The sequence below is a fragment of the Mauremys mutica genome, chromosome 1, assembly GCF_020497125.1.
Source record: "Mauremys mutica isolate MM-2020 ecotype Southern chromosome 1, ASM2049712v1, whole genome shotgun sequence".
Classification (NCBI taxonomy): domain Eukaryota; kingdom Metazoa; phylum Chordata; order Testudines; family Geoemydidae; genus Mauremys; species Mauremys mutica.
Genome location: NC_059072.1, coordinates 137,415,411 through 137,434,055, shown reverse-complemented (window position 1 = coordinate 137,434,055; position 18,645 = coordinate 137,415,411). Strand labels below are relative to the sequence as shown.

The window sequence follows — 18,645 nt, the reverse complement described above, 5'->3', positions numbered from 1 at the left end:
TGACTTGCCCAGGGTTATACAGTAAGTGCTGCATGTACAGTTAGGAAAAAATGTTAGGTTACATAGGCAGAAGGAGGCCATCTCAGAGCAAAGGGGTGAGATTATGCACAGCTGTGGTGAGGTCACACAGAGTACTGTGTTCAATTTTCTGGGCATTGCTTGAATAAAGGTGCTCAGAAAAGATTAACAAACATGATTAGAGGGCAGTTCAGTAAAAACAGAATAATAGGATCCCGTGTCTATGGTCTTTCAGTGGTGTTTGTATCTAGTGCTACATTTACAATTAAAGGGGGATTTTTCTTACCACCAGCCCTGCACACTCAGCCTGGGCTCTGAGGGTTTGCCCACACTACAAAATCACATGAGAATCCAGGAAGAGATAATCAAGTCAGCTGACACTGTGCTAACCACCAGTTTGTAATCAGTTCAGATCATGGTAAATTGGTTTCAGCATCACTGTAGCTAATTCAGGTTCTTCATAACCTTGTTCAAATGCAGTATAGTTTTGTAACATAGACAAGCCTGAGGCTGTGTCTATGCTAGGAGTGCTTCACCAGTATAGGAAGACCAGTACACTACAGCCACAAAGTGCTCCTAGTCTGGAGGTAGCTATAGCTTAGTACTGGTATTGCAAAACCACCCCCACCTGTGAAACAAGCTATACCAGTAAGAGAACACATTTGCTGGTACACTAGTGGCTTTTGCTAGCACAGCTGTCTTGATCAGGGATCACACCCCGACCAACAGGGCTGTACTGGCAAAGCGTAGACCTGGCCTGAAAGTCAAACTAGCCTCTAGCCTTCTCCCATGTCATCACCAGTAACAAGGATTCTGCAGGGCAATCAATGGCCTCTGTGATACTTGTGAAACTCCATGTGGGCAATGGGTGTGAACGGGTGTCACAGACTGGAACCTCGTAAACAATTCTGTTAATGTCCCACAGCTTCCTCTCCCTGAGCTGTGTTGGCTCTGCAGGGCAAACAGGCACCAGAAAGCTGTCCAAAAATACACTTGTCACTAGAGCCAGTAGTTCTCAGGCTGAATACACACAGGGAGCAGAGCTGCTGAATTTAGGGCCAGGTGTACATAGTCACTTTTCGGTGTAGCACTGCACTTTGAGGGGATGGATTCAAGATCTGTGAGAGAGAAAAAAAATTAAGAGCTAAATATCTGTAACTGGGCCAAACTAAGGCAGAGAAGGCTGTGGGATATGATACTCACCTACAACATACTCAATGGGAGGGAGAAACCTAGGAAGCCAGGATGCTGAAAGGCGAGAGTAGTGAGCAAATTAGATGTGCTTTGAGTGGGATATGCCAGTGCAGGTTTGGGTGGCATGCACAGAGGCCAGTGCAGTGGAGGGGCTAAGCCCCGCTCTATATAGCTCTGGTTTTAGTGCCTCTGGAGTGTGGTGTTCAGCTCCCAGCACCCCCTTAGCAGACAAACCGGAGAGAGTTCAGAGAAGAGCAACAAAACTGATCCAGAGCCCAAAAGGGAATTATTTATGAGGAGAGACTAATTGTGCTGACTTTGGCTAAGAGCCTGCTAACATGGACCATGCTAGGAGTTTGCAAAGCTCTCAAGGTGGAGGAACAACAAGTCAAAGATTTCAAGAAGTATACATGCATTTGAACAAAAATGAAGAAATACCATTTTGTTTGTTGAAGAATAAGCATATCTGTGTGTGGATCTGCACTAGTGGTATATCAGCTGGGATCTCCAGAGCAAACACAGCCCTGGAATTCTCCTCACCTGTAAACACAAGTCAGCACCTGGGGGTCTTTATGGAGAACACTCCCCTGGCAGTCACATCACCATTCACCACTCACTGCATCTTTTCAAAATAGGGAACAGCCTGGAGTTTTGCACAGGGGCCACACCGATGTAATGCACCTCTCTGACCTCCAGGTGCCACCCCAGCACACTGCTTCATACACAGACTAAAACAATCTTTAACATCAGCTCATTTCCCCATTTAACATAGTACAGTAAATACAACGGCGAGGCCACCATACCCACTGTCTCCAGTGAGCCCAGGGCACTCTAAGCATGAGGGGATTAAAGTGAGAGGATCCTCTCTGTTGTAGTCACCCAGCTGCACAGGGCTTGGCATAGGCTACACGGGGACACACTCTTGCCCTCCACGACCTCCCCTAGGCAGGGGCAGCTCTAGGAATTTTGCCGCCCCAAGCACGGCAGGCAGGCTGCCTTCCGCAGCTTGCCTGTGGATGGTCCGCTGATCCCGTGGTGCCTGCGGGAGGTCCTCCGAAGCCACGAGACCAGTGGACCTTCCACAGGCAAGCCGCCGAAGGCAGCCTGCCTGCCGGCCTCGCAGCACTGGCAGAGCACCCCCCGCGGCATGCCGCCCCAAGCACGCGCTTGGCGTGCTGGGGCCTGGAGCCGCCCCTGCCCCTAGGACAGAGGAATCCATGGACACAATTTGGGGGAAAAGGGGAGGGGAGAAATAGGATTCACGCCATTCCCCGGTAACCCACACAGTGTCAATGTCATGCCACTGTGCATTCTGAAACCCCTGAGCTGTTCGCACACAGCCTCCCCCTGGCATTTTCCACCCAGCCACTTCCTAGGCCTGAAGAGAAACTGAGTCTGGGGAAAGGGAATGGGAATAAAGGAGATCAGAAAAGGATAGAAGTGGGTTATCAAGAAGGCAGGGACTGGGCAAGAGAAGTGGGTTGGAGCTCAGGGACGGGGAGAGGAAATAGTGGTTGGTGGTGGGGTGATATGGAGACGGGAAAGGGGAACCCCAAGAGCATGGGGTGAATGTAGGAGTTGGGAGCTCCAGAGAGGTTGGGAGAGGTGTTCGGCAGGGTAGGGGGAGAGGCTGGGGGAGGGAATTTGTGGAGCAGGTAGGAGTGAGAGAAGGGGAAGAAATGGGAGGAGGTCCAGGGGTGGAATGAGCAGGGACCACTCCACACTAGAGTGGCAGATGGGGAGCTGGGATGTGAATTCCCTCTTGCCCCCCATCCTGTTCCCAATGCTTTAAGGAAGCTGGGGGCCTGGTAAGGAGCCACTGCACTAGCACCAGGGCTCCTTGTACTGTGTGTATGTAAAGCTGCCCCAGGGAGGTGGCAGAGGGAGGTGTGAAGGAGTTACTGGCGGAGGGTAAAAATGTGGAAACCTGCAGCGGGGGGCTGCAGAAAGGACTGGGACTGGGGGGATAGGACAGGAGTGAGGCTGCAGAGGCCATGTCTGCCAGGCTCTTCAAAATGGCCTGGGCCTTCTTGGTCCATCCATCCCACCCTCTAAAACAGGGCCAGCTCCAGGCACCAGCATCCAAGCTGGTGCTTGGGGCGGCAGTCTGCAAGGGGCGGCAGTCCCTGTTTTGCTCCCAAGCAGCGCCGAATTGCTGCTGCTGGTGAGGGGGTGGGGCAGTCCATGTGCCCATAGGGCGGCAGGTGCATTTCCGGTGGCGGCAATTTGGCAGCAGCAGCTTCTATGTTTAGCTGTCCGTGGCAGCTTCAGCTAAATATAGAAGCTGCTGCAGAATTGCTGCTGCTGCTGCGGAAACGCGCAACCCCCCCACCCCGCCGCAATTCCGTGCGCTGCTTGGGGCGGGGAAAACTGTAGAGCCGGCCCTGCTCTAAAAGCAGCTAGTGAAGATGGCGTCAGCCTGGCGGAACTCGGCGTCCACCTCTTCAAAGGTGCGGCCCCTGGTCTCCGGCACTCGGAAGTAGGTGTAGAGAACGGCCACCAGAAGGACGCCTGTGAAGAGCAGGAAGATATAGGGGCCCACCAGGTGCTGGGAAGGGAAGGGAGGAAAGCAGGTTAGCAAGGTACCCTACATCCCCAGGCCCCTGGCACATGAAAGGAAGGGAAGGGAGGAAGAGGGTGCTGTAGTCTACTAACTCTCCATTGCTTTATTTTCTATTCCTTCTCCCCTCCCCGCGTCACTTTTTTCTCTGTGCCAGTACCTCTATTAGCACCGGGAGGGCAAGGGTTACAAGTGCTTCAAAAGTAGGCACAGTACATCAGGGGCCCTATCATCTTTGCAGGAGCACTGCTGGCTCCTATGGAGTGTAGGGACAGGCATTTCAAAAACCAGGGTCGATCTGGCTCTCCAAGCCTGGGGAGTACGTAGGGAAAGGACTGCACACCCAGCCCCAGCCCCAGCCCCAGCATACGTCTCCAGGGGGAGGAAGCTGTATGTAACCCATTCAGTGTGGCTCTCTGTCTCTCTCTAGTGGTGACTGGGCCTCAGGCTGAAGTGAATGAGCTGCCTATACTGTACTGCGTCAGCTCGTTTAGATCAAGCAATAGAAGCTCACTTACTATGATCCAGAGACCCAGGTTCAGTCCCTGCTGCTGACACCCTGCCCTGGGGCATTGCATTACACACATTACGGCAGGTCACAAGTGCTTTAGAAATAATGAGCAATGGGGCCCTCAGGCCAGTGACCCCCCTGGCCTAGAAGCCTATCAAGGTATGGCTGCTGGGTATGTCTGTGCTCAGGACTTGCTTCACTCACCAAGCAGGGTCCACAGGCTGCTGGGATCCACACCCCAGTTGCAAGGAGAAGGTGGCTGGCAGGACAGGGGCATGGCCCTGTGCTATACCAGCCCATTCAGAAGTATCTGGGAGGGACTCACTTCCTTCTCCTATATTGGCCAGGCCCATCAGCATCCCATGCCAGCTGACCACACCCCCAGGGCACAGTGCTCCTGTGGATGTGTCCCAGACTGCGATCAGTGCCTGGCCTGCAACAAGCCTGCCAGCAGGGGGACTGTGGCACTATCTGAGGAACCAGACAGTGCCACAGTCCCCCTGCTGGCAGGCCCCATGACTGTGGGGCATGATTGGGTACAACTTGCCCTACTTTGTTGCAGTGCACATTTGGGGCAGATCTTTCTCCCTGTGCACTTTACGCTCCCAAGGGAATGATGAGCCCCCCCACTCCATACCAGTTTCACAGTGGTAATGGGTTGTACACCATAACATACCTCTGGCCACCTTAGAACTTGGTGGTCGTCACTGTTCCACTCCAGGACGGATCTCAGACTCTCCTGTTCCAAGAGCTCCATGTCTGAGTACATGGACTAACAGAGACTCTCCATTAGCCACGAGCAATATAGGGCCTGCTTTGTCAATCACTCTGCACCTTGTGCCGTCATTTATATCAGTGCAAAGTGGGTGTAAAACGCTACCGGTCTGCTCCCATTTCACACCCACATTGCACTGGGGTAAAGGACAACACAAGGGGCAGGGCAGTACTGAGTCAGACCCAAAGCTTCTCCTTCTGTAAATGTTGATAGTTTTATTGGCATGAGCATGCATCTAAGCGCTGCCAAAGACAGTTAATACATCAGGTATCCTGTGTATGTGGTATCCTTTTCTGTGCTAATGTGATTTTACAGCATCCAGCTCTGATTCAGTGGCAGCTGGCCATACTGTGATCCTTTTCCTGCCCTCGCATTCATTTTTTTTACAGTGCTTTCCTGCCTCTCTTCTGAGTGGAAAGTCTGTCCCTGCTTCTCAGAGCTCAAGGAAGCAGCTTTCTGGCACTTGACATTTAAAGATGCAGGAAATGTCTCAGTTTCTCCCATCACAGTGATCGCAGTCAGTCTTCCTCAGGATTCCCCTGGGTCTTGCATCTCCCCACTCTCTAGCTCTAATTTGTAATAATTGCTTTTGGCTTTGTCTTAATGAAGAAAAAGGATGCATTCTGAACTCCAGTTAGCTAACATGAGGAAAAATCCTAGTGAAGACAAGGCAGATTGTAGTTTTCACGTGAGTCAGCAGGTTGAGTTAAAGACTACAGGGGACCCTAAGGTTTACCTTGACTTGCTAATTAGTGTTACTCTACAGACTGTCTTGTCTTCACTGGCAGAACTGGTTGGGAGATGGAATTTCTGTCCCAGGGGAAATTATAACATTTTGAAATTGGTTTTTGTTCCAAATCGGAAGAAAAAAATTGAAATTTTGAAATTTGTTGCAGAATGGAAATTCTCAAAAAATTCAATTCAGAAACATCAAAAAGTTTCATTTTGATAATGTTAAACCATTTTGTTTCAATAACATCTAAGCATTATAATATTAAAATTAGTAATACAATATAATATGAAAGTTGAAATGAAATGATAAATACCTTGTTGAAAGGAAATGTTTCGACATTATTAAAAAGAGCATTTCAGCATTATCTAAATCAAACAAAAATTTTAAAATTACTTGTTTCGACAGTTTCCCCTCCAAAATATTGCTGAAATTGAGAATTTCTGAGAATTGTTGTTTGCAGTGTTGTAATTGTGTTGGTCTCCTGGAGAAGAGCTCTGCGTAACTCAAAAGCTTCTCTTTCACCAGAAGAAGTTGTTAGTTCAATAAAAAATATGACCTCATCCACCTTGTGTCTGTATTTTCCAACAAAACATTTTGATTTAGATGAAACTGAATTTTCCAATGGAAATTTGTTCCATTAAAAATGTTTCATACAGCTCTGTTCAGGAGGATTTTACCTTGGGTTAGCTTACTCAAATTAAGAATTCACCTTTTATCTTAATGACGTGGGCAGTGTAGTCACGCTTTATTGCCGAGGGAGATGTCCCCTGGCCATAAAAAATAACCACCCCAGATGAGGAGTGCTAGCTTTACTGCCAGGAGTGCGGCTTTTCAGCGCTAAAACTGGTGCTTTTCAGCGCTAAAATTTTTGTTGCTCTGAGGGTTTTTTCACACCCCTGAACAACTAAAGTTTTAGCGCTGAAAGTGGCAGTGTAGACACAGCTTTAGAGAAGACAGACCCTCTGCATGTGGTAAGAGTCTGCCTGTGTTTTGCACATCTTTCTCTAGTTAGGTAATCTGCTTCTGTGCAGGGATTTATACTTTGAGTTTCTTGTGTTTTGTATGCTGATCTGTTCTTCCCAGTCAGCAGCATTTACAGTCTTCAAGGTTTGGTGTAGTGTTCTGAGTGTTTTTCATTTGTGAGCAATATCATGCATGCCCTGATTCTGGAGGTTAAGGCTGATGAGGCTTGGGTATGGAGGTGTGTGAAGGCAGTGTGTGCTTATTAGATATCTGTTGTGGGTCCTTTAAGAAGCTTCTATTTGACAGACAACCAGGGGGCCTTCTCTTTGACTGCAGGAAACGAGTAACTCCCTCAGAAGCCAATGGGAGTTATCATATCCTGTGCAAAGAGATTCAAGCCCATGAGAGGGCTGCATATAACAAGTTTGAGGACACTGTTTGAGTGCTTTGTGGTGCAAACGTAGTTTGCTGTCTCTGGAGTTCTCACTGGAAACCAGCAAAGGTCACCCCGGCGATCCTTATATCCATATCCCTTACCAGGAGCGGCTGATAGAACATGGCTACGATGAATTTATGAAACCAGTTCCAACTACTGGTGAGCCCCATGGTGACAGGACGCGCTGATTGGCTGAAGAGCTCTGCTGTGATGTACCAAGATATGGGACCAGGACCAATCTCATAGAATACCACCATGGTGAAAAGGGCCAAGATGAGAAAGTAGTTTGTCCATGGCACTTCACCCTGTGTGCACAAATGCAGAGAGATGGGAAGGACTGAAATACACCAGTGTCCTGCCCCACCGTGCAAATTACCATTCATTGTATTGCTTTGTCCCTTGGATCTGAAGAGCTGAGGGTGTTATATAGACATTCATGGAGTTAGTCTTACAGCCTTCCCCAGGACAGACTCATTCTCCCCAGTTATAGATGGGGAAACTGAAGCGAAGTTCACTCAGCAAATCTGTGGCAGAGCTGGTTCCCAATCCCTGCTTTATTCAACAGACAACACTCCATCCTTTTTCCTGCTCTAAGTAGCACATCCTGCCCTCAGCCTACTCCTGCCCTGTCTTAGGCTCTTAGCTCTACACACAGTGCCTCCACGTCCTTTACTCTGACCATTAGATGTCACAGCTTCCCTCTCCCTAGCTGAGCACTGGATGAACTGTCTTGTTCTCTTCTCTAACCCCTGAACATGCTCCCGACCTGCCCCTTCTCCTACCAGACAAATACCTCCCATTTCCTTCGGCACTAACTGCCTTTCCCCAGCACTTCCTTTTTGTGCCCTGCCCTAATCAGTAGCCATGTTCATTCCTTAACCCAGGCTCTAACAATTAGATGAGCACCACCCATTTCCCTCGCTCTAGCCACTAGACATATTGTCTGTATCCTTCTGCATCCTGCTGTAACCACTAGGTCAGAGCCCTATGGACCCATCCTCTAACCTTGAGAGGACACTGTTTGCTTGCCCCCAAGTACACAGAGGCTACCAGTTTCCTGATCTAGCCACTAAAACATGACGTTTCAGCCCTTCTGCACCAAATCCCTGTGGTCTCTTGCCATGACTGGTGTCCCACAATCCTTAGCAGTCATACATGTCTCATAATCATTTGTGGCCATTGAGGATTGTGGGATTGGGACCCTGGCAAGAAGCCCTGGCTGGTTTTGGTGGGGGTGCTGAAGGGTGAGACACGAGGTGAGGCTAGCAGGCAGGGCTGACCCCAGTACCTCCTGCCTCCTCCCCACATGTTCTCTGCTAAGCTCCAGGGAAGGGGCCCTTTCATTACAGTGATGAGGCACCTAAGCACCAGGCCACCTTTCAATGGCACTTTTCTGGTCAGAGCAAAGGCTAGGAAGAAAGTTGCAGAGTGGGGCAGCAGCAGCAGCAGGAGGAGGAGGAAGCAACTTTCTCCTTCCGGCTTATACACCCCGTTTCCCAGTGCCCACCCCCTAATCACGGGGACAGAGCAGGAGTAGGGTGAGGGCAGGATGCCTCTTACCCCACAGCCAGCCTCTCACAGCCCACCTTAAAGTCATGATCCCAAGACTGAGAGATGGGGCTGAAAAGCACAGTCTCCCCGGTGCCCTCTCTAACTAATAGTCACATTGCCTGGCTGCCTCGCTGTCATCACAACCACATGTCTCTTCTGTTACAGTCTCTCTCTACTACAGTTCGCACTTGAGGCCAAGGCCTCTCAGTTACCTCTTGTCACCACATACTTCCTTCTTGTCTCTCTTCTCTACCACATAGAACTTCCTCTTGTCTCCTGCTCTAACCACTAGACACGCACGTCTGTCCTGTGCACTAATAACTAGACAACCTTGCCTGTCAGCTGTTGCCCTGACCACTAGCCAACACTCCTTCCCTGTCACCTGCGCTAACCACTACACTCAGTACCTGGCTGTCTCTTGTGCCAGTCACTGCACTACACTACCTCTCACACACTTACCGTGTTCACTGTACAGCAGTCCCTGACTGCCCCCTTCTGTCCATTAGACACCGCCTGCCAATTCCCTTCTGTACCCACTACACACACTGCCACCCACCCAGTTCCATGCTCCAGTCAATAGGTTACATTGCTTTCCACTCCCCTGCACCAGTCATTTTACTGCACTACCTTCCTGTACTTGCTCTACACTTTAGACTGCTGTTGAGACCCGGTAGCTTTTAGACTGCTCTGCCCCTCAGAGTGGGATGCTCTCCACTTCATCCACATTCAAGCACATCAATGACAGGGAGATAGACGCATCGGTGGTTCCCGAGCACTGTTCACCCTGAAGTATCCCAGAGATCCACAGTTTGCAGCTCTAGGAACCAGTCACCCACCCACTGAAATGCAGCCACCAGGCAGGAATGCTGGGAGACAGAGCTTGTCAAGAATACAAGGGACACCACCTCTGCAGCACTTTGGGCCCCTAATACCCTGGTAGGTTTGGGGAGATGGACTATGCCATAGGTTATGAAGGGCAGGAGGACAGCATCCCCTACTGCTGTGTGTGTGTGGTGTGTGTGTGGGGGGTGGAATTGTGAGAGTGTGCATAGCTAGTATATGAAGGACAGCACTTCTAGCAGCATCATACATCCCTGCTGCCATGTTAAGGTGCTAGGGGATTCAGAATTGCCTGGTTATTAAGGAAGAATGTTCCAGCAGCACAACAAACCACTACACTCCATGCTGGGACACTGGCAGCTGGAGACTATGAAGAATGGCACCTCCAGCAAATTAGCTCCTCCTAATTCCATGCTGTAGTCCTGAGAATGGAGCAAGTCCAAGTAGGATAGGAAAGACACCACCTCCAGTAGTGTGATTAGCTCCTAACACCATGCTTTTATTTTAAGAAAATGAAGAGCAGCATCCCCAGTAGCACAGCACCCTCGACACTATGCTGTGGTGATGGAAGGTGGACCATGGCTCCATTTGTTTAAACCCAGAAGAATGCAAGGGTACCGACTTACCAGTGTAGCAATGGAAAGAGTGAGCAGCATATTGCATAAAGCCATAACAAACTGGCCAAACATGAGCAGGCTCCTCTGGCCCAGTCTCTCTACAAGGAAGACCTGGAAAGGAAAGAGAAGATTCTTCATACAGTCCTGAGGTTCTTTCTGCTCTTTTATTTTAGCCCTTGCACAATTGTACTAAGCATCTAACCCAGGGGTTCCAAACTTTTTACTGACATGGCCGCATTTTAATTAATTATTTGTTCCCAGGACCCCAGACATTTTGCTCTTCAAAATGGCATCCTCCATGCATCATGACCTCGCATGCACCATGCATGTGAAGTAGAGTTGCCAGTCCTCAAGGATTGTCCTGGAGTCTCCAGGAATGAAAGATTAATCTTTAATTAAAGATTATGTCATGTGATGAGACCTCCAGGAATACATCCAACCAAAACGGGCAACCCTAATGTAAATTCATGCGGTGTGGAGCAAAATGGTGTCTTCCAGACACTAGAGATCACCGCAACCCCATCTGCTGTTGGCATGACCCCATTTAGGGTTGCCACGCTCAGTTTGGGAACCACTGATCTAACCCATGTTCTCGATGAAACATTGAACAGCACCATGAACCTTGCAGGCACCAATGATGTGTTAAAGATGAACCAGGGAAATGGGTCATTCAGAACCAGGGTAAATTTCAGTGGAGAACCATGAAAGATTCCATTTGCTCATCAGACCTTGACCTTGCCTTATAGATCAGCTATAGAAAGAGGTAAAAGTGAGACAGTATATAATGGAGGACTATAAATAATGAATGGTAGAGAGAAGGTTATATGAGTGTTCCAATATACCCTTTCTCCTTAATGCAAGAAGAAGAGGGCACTAAAAGACAGCAGATTTCAAATGGATACAAGCAAATACTTTTGGATATACATTATAATTAACCTGTGGCGCTTGCCTCGCCAGGATATTATTGAAGAAAATACTTTAGAAAAATGCATAAAATATGTTGATGCAAATGAGTGAAAATTACTAGTGGTGTCAGCCCACATGCTTCAGGGCATGGCCTGCTCACCAGCAGTGGTCCAGGAAGACATTTCTCACCCCCTCCCCAACTCCAATACTCTGATGTAGTGATGCAAAATTGTTACAGGGTTTTATTCGTTCTAATGAAGTACACAACATTAGACTCGTTCGGATACTGGATACCACCCAATTGAATAGCCCATTGGTCTAGTCACTGTGGCAGGCGGGACCGTTGGAACAGATGGATGAGTAATATGTTTTGATATGGAAAGAGGGTGGATAACAGATCAGACAGGCTAACTGGTATGTTTCAGAGTGGTAGGATGTAGAATACAGGACTAGAAGGAGGTGAGATACTAGAAAGAGGTGAGACCAGATGAACCAGAGGATCTGATATGGTAGGGCAGAATGTAGCATACTAGACGGGATAGGTGCAGTGTGGATCTGGTATAGCAGGAGGCAGTATTTCAGACTAGCTAGACTATTGGTCTGTTCCCACCTGGCAGGAGGTGGGATATCAAAAGGAACAGACCATTGTTTTGTTTCTATACGGTGAGCAAGTCCTATGTTCTGATTGCCCCCTGTGCACTGGCTGGCACAGGACAGACTGACTGCCTATCAGCCAAACAGCCAGAAATGAGAATTAAAGCCCTGTCTGAAGCTCACTTACAGAGAATATTGTGAAGAGGATGTTAATGGCCCCAATTCCCATGGTGGTGTGTGTGGGATGGGCAACACCAGCTAGCCGGAATATTTTTGTGGAATACTTGATTATCTGGGAGAAAAAGACACAAAGCAACATGATGAGAAAATGCTCCTCCCCTTTTAAATCAGCTGTAGGGTCTCACCCTCAAAGCTCACCCTGAATGCCAGCTGTACCACACCTAGAGATTCCCCTTTATTTGCATTCAGTCCCCCCCCCACACACGCACACACTGTACAGAATCCTTAATCATTGTTCTCTCTCTTTGCCCCTGGAAGTTCTGGTCGCTCTGTGGCCACCTACAGCATTGAACCCTGACAGCTGGGTGCTGGTATTAAGAATGAGAGTAATCAGGATGGGCTGCTTGTAGCCGGGGACAATGAATAGTCTCAGCGTGGTGACATCCTCTGTTCCCTTAAGGTTGGCTGCTTCTTCCTTCATCTCCTCAATCTCTTCCAAGACGTCCTGGGTACCTCTGAGCCTCTGGAGTTCTGTAAGGCACCAGAGAACCGGAAGAACAACTAGACAGTGTCCCTGGAATCTTCCCTGGCTCTGAGTGTGACAGTTCCACAACTGATCTGCAGTGCCAAATGAGTTAATGAGCTCTCTGAACCTTTCATGGATCACCTTTGAAACTCCCCCTGGTTCCAAATGACCCATAAAAATACAACCATGGCCATTCAGGAACACAGCATTGTTCTGTCTAGTCCCTCTAGGGTGACCAGATGTCCTGATTTTATAGGGACAGTCCTGATTTTGGGGTCTTTTTCTTATGTAGGCTTCTATTACCCCACACCCCCGTCCCAATTTTTCACACTTGCTGTCTGGTCACCCTAAGTCCCACAAACTGTCTTTGATTGTGGCCCATGCCAGATGCTTCAGAAGAAGACAAAGCCCTCCCTCATTGTGCAATATTGTCCTCTGAGAAGGCATTTATTCCTGACTCTCCAGCAAGCTGGAAATCAGTTATGCCCTGATGTATGGGAATAGGTAACAGCTTGAAGAATATGCTGTAAGGAAGTGTTATATCCTTGGGGCAGCCGGTGTAGGAAGCAATCACTTGAGGCCAGAGAGCAGGCAGCTAACCAAAACCTCCATTTTATTTACATATATACAGAGAGCTCCTCCGCCGGTTGAAACCGGTTGAGCTAACCCATAATAATCTAACTCAGTTGCCATAGCAACAAAACCATGACAACCAAATACACAACACATCCCATCTCTCTGATGCCTGTGGATCTAGGTTTCACAGTCCTGCAGTTTTGGGGGTTTAGTGGGCATTTTGTGCCTGACCTCTGGCAGCCAGTTCATCTTCGTGGCAACTGATGATAAAGTAACGGGGGCTCTCGGGGCAAAAAGGGAGGGTGAGGTACTGGAGGATGGCAGGTATGGCAGACAAGGACAGCATGAGTGGCCACCATCGGCTAGTGCCCAAGACGTTCTCCAGGCTCATGATCTGAAACCAAGAGACAGAAAGAAACTTTCCAGAGAAAGTCTCATGCCCAGTAGGGGGAGGCAGTAGCCTTCTCTGTCCCACCAACATTGCCCTGTGTCATAAACCCTGAGGATGAGGGACCCAAACCCAGCACCTTTCTGGACCAAGAGATGAGAGTCACGCTGCTAGGTGCGCCAGGCCTCTGTACCAACAGTGCTCTGTTTCAGATGCATAGGTTTGCAAAGGCATTCAGTGTGTCCTATAGAGGGATATATCCTTCCTCATGCTCCCTCCCTGCTCCCCCACCTCATGTTCTGATGGGCTCAGGCCTATGAGCCATAAACCCTCACATTGCTGGAGCTAACAAAAATTCCATTATTTCTCTTGGGGCCTGGTCTCTGTTGCAGAAGGATCTGAGTTTTGCTGTGAAATTCTAGGTGGAAATTATAGTTGTAATCCTTGTCCAGGGCCAGCTATTTACCTGCCCAACGAAGATGCCCACTGTCTGAGACAGCTGGTTCATGGTGGAGAAGGCCCCACGGACCCTGGTTGGGGATATCTCCTGGATATAAAGGGGAATCGGGGTCATGTTGAGTCCACAGAAGAGCCCAATGAGGAAGCGCCCCACAATCAGTGCCTCCAGGGAGCCTGCAATTTTGGAGACGCCCATGAATGCCACGGCCATGAGGGAGAGGGAGTTAGCAATCAGGATGGAATTGCGCCTGAGACAGCAAAGAGATAGCAGGGCGGGTTATGGAGGAAAGGAATACATTAAAGTCTGGCACAAAGACACTGGCTCTGACCCTGAGCATGCCCAGTATTCTCCCTGGCCCAGGCCCTGAAAATACACAGCTTCTCTTTGACATGGCCCCTGTAAATACTTGGTACTATTCTGGTACTTGCTCTGGGAATACCCTGTGCCTCTCTAGTATTGACTCTGCACTTTCTCTGCCGTTGTGTGGTGATTAAACACAGTCCTACTGCATGTACCTTCCATAATGATCAGCCACTATGCACACAGTGAGCACTGAAACAGTGGCCCTCAAAGCCAAGGTGCTGACAGTGAAGGACCAAAGCATGGTGAGTGCATGGAGAGACATGGGCTCCTGGAACCGCTCCTTCCAGGTCTGGTTGAAGAACTCCTCAATCACCTGTGTAGGAGAGAAACAATTAATGCCAACTTCTTCTCAGCAGTCTTTCCTGCACCTACATTATGCCCAATGTGCATGCCGCTTTGCTGGTGAAACCACTCACTTCCTCATTGATCAGTTCAATGATAGTATCTCAGGCAGGCTGGGACTCGAGCTGCCATCTGCCATTGTCATCACTGCATGCAGCTCTGCTCAGCCTTCGTTCCATTCCCATCACTCCTCATTTCCTCCAACCTCCAGTCTCCTTCCCTTCATCTCAGGACAATCCCATATTTCTTACCAATCTTTTCCCTCTCTCTTCATCCTCCTTCTTCCTGTTCCCTCCACCTTTATCCCTCCTTCCTTTCAGCTCCTTCCCCCTACAACTCCATCCTTCTCTCTCAGTCACCTTCCTTTCTCCTCAGACTTTATCAATGTCTTCATCTTTCCATCAGCCTTAATTCTCCTCTCCTCATCCTTCATCCCATCCCTCCTTCACTCAATCTTCATCACTCCTCCTCATCCTTCCGCAGCTCCCTCTCAGTGATCATCTCATCATACCTTCTTACTCCTCACCATCTCCTTCCATCTTCCTTCAATTCCCTTCAGCCTTCACCCCCCTCACCCTCCATCTTCCTCCACATCAGCCCCCACCCTTTACTCCCCCTCAGCTTTCAGTGACTAAAAAGTGTTGACACCAAGGAGGCAGAGAAATTGTTCAGGGACGGGTGACGCAAAGGAAGCAAATGGGATGAAACTGAGCCAAGTGTGAAGATTTCAGACTGGATCATCAGGAAACATTTCCCGACCGTGAGGGGTTTGTGAGACTAGAGTCTCCCCAAGGGAAGAGATGGAAGCCCCATTGCTTGGGATAGTTAAAACAAGGACTGGACAAAGCTCTGGAGAACAACTGTAGGGAACCACCCTGTCCTGGTGGATGGGGGTGGGCTGTACTGTTCTAGATAACAATGTTAAGATAAATTAACACTGTGCTTTTTAAAGCTGATGGCCTAAGTTCACCGTCAGTGAAGAAAATATCTTGTAATGAAGAGGAAGGATTGTCCAAGAGTTAGGACACTAACCTGGGATTTTTAAAGACCTATATTCATGTCCCTGGTTTTCCTCTGTGACCTTGGTCAAGTCCCTTAGTCTCCCTTTGCCTCAGGTCACCATTTGTAAAATGGAGATAATAGCACTGCCCTGCCTCACAGGGAAGGTGGTGAGGATAAAGACATTAAATATTGTGAGGCGCTCAGATAAATATGGCAATGGGAAGTACTACAGAGAGAATGTCCTGTTAAGTGAGAAGTTCTGTGGAGAACCTCTGCTCAGAGCAGATCTATGTCCTTTCCTGCAACGGTGAACATTAAATAAATGTTTCATTATAATGCAAGAAATTAAGTGAACTCTTGCCTGCTTTTCAGAGTGTGCTAGCGCCCACCTTTCACAAGGTGGGCCTGAGATGAGGCCTGAGATGAGGCCATTTCCTTCTCCTGGGCATTTACCATCTGTAGGGCATTGATGTTTCCTGTGTGGTAACCAATTTGCAACGATCCCAGCACCGAGGCCATCACTGACTGTACCAGGGGCCGAGTGACTGTTTGCTAAACAAGAAAATAATTGCACAACATGGTCAGTAAACAGGAGCTCAGCATTTCAGTCATGTGTCTATCAGACATTCAGGAGAAAGCATGGGGTTTTAAATATACCACTGAACATATCTCAATGTACTGTTGTGTAGATAGTGAACACATAGGGTCAGCCATGACCAGCTGATGTCTTTTAAAGGTGTTAAGTCCTGTCTACACTAGATACTAACATGTTTATAACCAGGACTTAATTCAAATGTGTTTTTAAAATACAATTTATTTTTCCAGTCTAGACAATGCCAGACATCCCCCATCTCCAAGCTCTGCTACCTTAAAGCATCACCCTTTGCAGGGTGCTTCCACCCTTCTTATAATACCTGTCTCTGGGGGCAGGGACAGATTAAAGCATAGGCATTACAGGCCTGTGCCTAGCATCCCAGCTCTTCAAGTCAGAATTTCAGCTGTTTTGTTTCTAGCACTGCTGGTTGCGAATGAAAACTTTGAAAGTGTGAGCTGAATGTTATCAATGCAGTGGTAACATTCAGGAGAGCCTGAAACAATATTCAGAGAGGTTTGAGCTGCTCCATGCATCTCAATTGGGTGTTAAGTCTGAAATCAGCTACAGGTGGGGACCCTACTCACTCACTCTACCCCAGTAGAGGATGCTGTAGTGGGAAGCCCTTACAGCTGCCTCCCCATCACAGCTCTGCTGGGGTATTGTCAACAGAGATCCCCACACAGTGCCTTCTGCTTGTGTGGGTGGGTTTGAGCCCTCTCCCCTCCTGGGATGGACTGCAGAAGCCCACCTGAACACAGGGAATGGTGGTGTTCCGGAATATGGCTCTCATTTGGGTAGCTCCTGCCACTACTACCCCAAGCAGCGTGGGGCCTTGAGGGCCCCACTGAAGGGTATGCCTACTATGGCCTAGAATTGCCTTAATCTAGCCCTGCCTGGGACTCTGCCCCCTCACACCTCTACTCCCCCGAAGAATGCTGTTAATTTCCTGTGATATCCCCAGTCTCCAGAAGGTGGAAAGAAGGGCATTTAGCCCCAGTACAAACCAGTCTCACATTCAGTCTCACATAAAAGGAACTACTTTTCTTGTCTGATGTAAGGATACCTTTACCACAAAGCAAATCTGGATTGTATTTACCTTGTTCCAACCCATACAATGGTGCCGGCACCCTCAGTCCTGGCCAATGTGTGGGGCAGTGGGGTTGTGTGTGACCCTGTCAATCCCTGGCAGGGGATTTCTCTCTGGATATTTTCAAGGATTCTCAAATGGTCAGCTCACTCAGCCACACCCTAGGGCCTTCTGGGAGAGAAAGCAGGTCCCAGTTTTCTGGGCAACATGGGATTTGTTTGTGTGTAGTATCATCACTGCCCATCAGCCAGCAGGTGGGATGGGATTGGCTTCAAGGCTGGCCCTGTGCTCTCATGACTCTACCGCCACCTGCCCTATGACATCACAAAAGGCCCTGATAACCTCAAGGTTCCACAACACAGGAGGCTGGGGAGGATGTTCATCCTTCCTTCCTCTCTCCCCGGTAACACCCTGTAATGCTGCTCTGATTTTGTTCATCCCAAAGCACTGTGTGCTCTACCAATACTGACATGCAACCAGCTCTGGTGGAAGGCAGCAAGCAGCCAGAGCTCACTATGCTGCACAACAGGGAATGAAGGATAGTCTGGCTGTAAAAAGCCATCCCCACTGCTAACCCTGGCTCTTACAATATATTATGAGAGACACTTAATATTCAAGGGTATTAGCTCAGTTTTTAAGGTTGCATCTGAGACACTTTCACACAGCATGGAACGCTAATGATCTGTCTCTGAAGAGGGCCAAGACAACTCTGCTGGGATTTCAACTGGGCTTTCTGCCCGGTGAGTGCTCTTTAGCTGATTCTCGGACCCCGAAACCATGCCCTTGCTAAGTACATGCTCGCAACCGCAAAAACAAACATCAGCTGGAAAACCACAGCACTCAAAACCAGGAGGTTTTGGAAGGCCCATTCTGGAAAGAAATTGGTATTACCCTGGGCCTGTTGAGACAGAAAAAGATTTATCTGGTTCTCAGCTGCTCCAGATGGTTCTTGTTGTGCAGTCTGTTTATTTTGGTTTTAATTAATCCAATTCTTCCCCTATGGTATCTTGAATTTCCTTGTCTCTCTCCCCAGCCCTCTTTCCCTCTGAGTGACTTTCTCCCTCTAAGCTTCTTGATCTGCCCTTCTCTTGTTTTCTTCCTGACAGAAACACACACACACAGAGTCCGGCTGAAGTTCTCAGGCAGGTACATGATCCCAGGATGGGGTTATGAGGCAAGGAGTGCACAGAGATTGGGGGAAGAGGAGTGGCAAGGTGTCGAGTGCTGCATGTGTGAGGGGGTTGCATTATCTTACATCTGCTCTTCACATTCAGCGGAGGGGCTGGTGGGGGGAACGTGGCATTCTGCACCAACTCGCGTATGTCAGAAATGCCATTGCTGCCCCAGGAATAAGGATAAATAGTGACTTCTCCATCCAATGGGGTTTCCTCCTTACCACCCTAAAGCCCATGCCTTGCTCCCTCTGTA

At 48.7% G+C, this 18,645-nt stretch overlaps 1 protein-coding gene and 1 long non-coding RNA gene across 2 annotated transcripts; both read right to left on the bottom strand.

Moving 5' to 3' along the window:
* On the bottom strand, nt 1-1,814 carry LOC123361729. The gene is made up of 3 exons (XR_006576208.1): nt 1,651-1,814; nt 1,222-1,266; nt 1-1,136 (listed from the first exon to the last, which is right to left on the bottom strand). It is a non-coding gene; the product is annotated as an uncharacterized LOC123361729 (long non-coding RNA).
* Nucleotides 1,815-3,601: 1,787 nt separating this feature from the next.
* LOC123346155 (solute carrier family 2, facilitated glucose transporter member 1-like) lies at nt 3,602-17,468 on the bottom strand. Its single transcript, XM_044983426.1, has 10 exons — nt 17,227-17,468; nt 15,925-16,087; nt 14,344-14,504; nt 13,835-14,075; nt 13,212-13,374; nt 12,222-12,409; nt 11,886-11,990; nt 10,208-10,309; nt 7,292-7,495; nt 3,602-3,760 (listed from the first exon to the last, which is right to left on the bottom strand). Exons 3-10 carry the CDS (start codon nt 14,451-14,453, stop codon nt 3,602-3,604), a joined length of 1,272 nt encoding a protein of 423 aa, XP_044839361.1. The 5' UTR covers nt 14,454-14,504; nt 15,925-16,087; nt 17,227-17,468.
* Between the last annotated feature and the right edge of the window lie 1,177 nt (nt 17,469-18,645).

Bases quoted from the DNA above. Each gene is read 5' to 3' on its own strand.
- LOC123346155 (XM_044983426.1), bottom strand. From the start codon at position 14,453: ATGTCTCTCCATGCACTCACCATGCTTTGGTCCTTCACTGTCAGCACC. The intron at 11,991-12,221 runs GTAGGTGGCCAC...TTTTTCTCCCAG, and splicing joins AGCTGTCAGGGTTCAATGCT to ATAATCAAGTATTCCACAAA. The intron at 3,761-7,291 runs GTAAGGGATATG...TTCCCTTCCCAG, and splicing joins TGTTCTATCAGCCGCTCCTG to CACCTGGTGGGCCCCTATAT.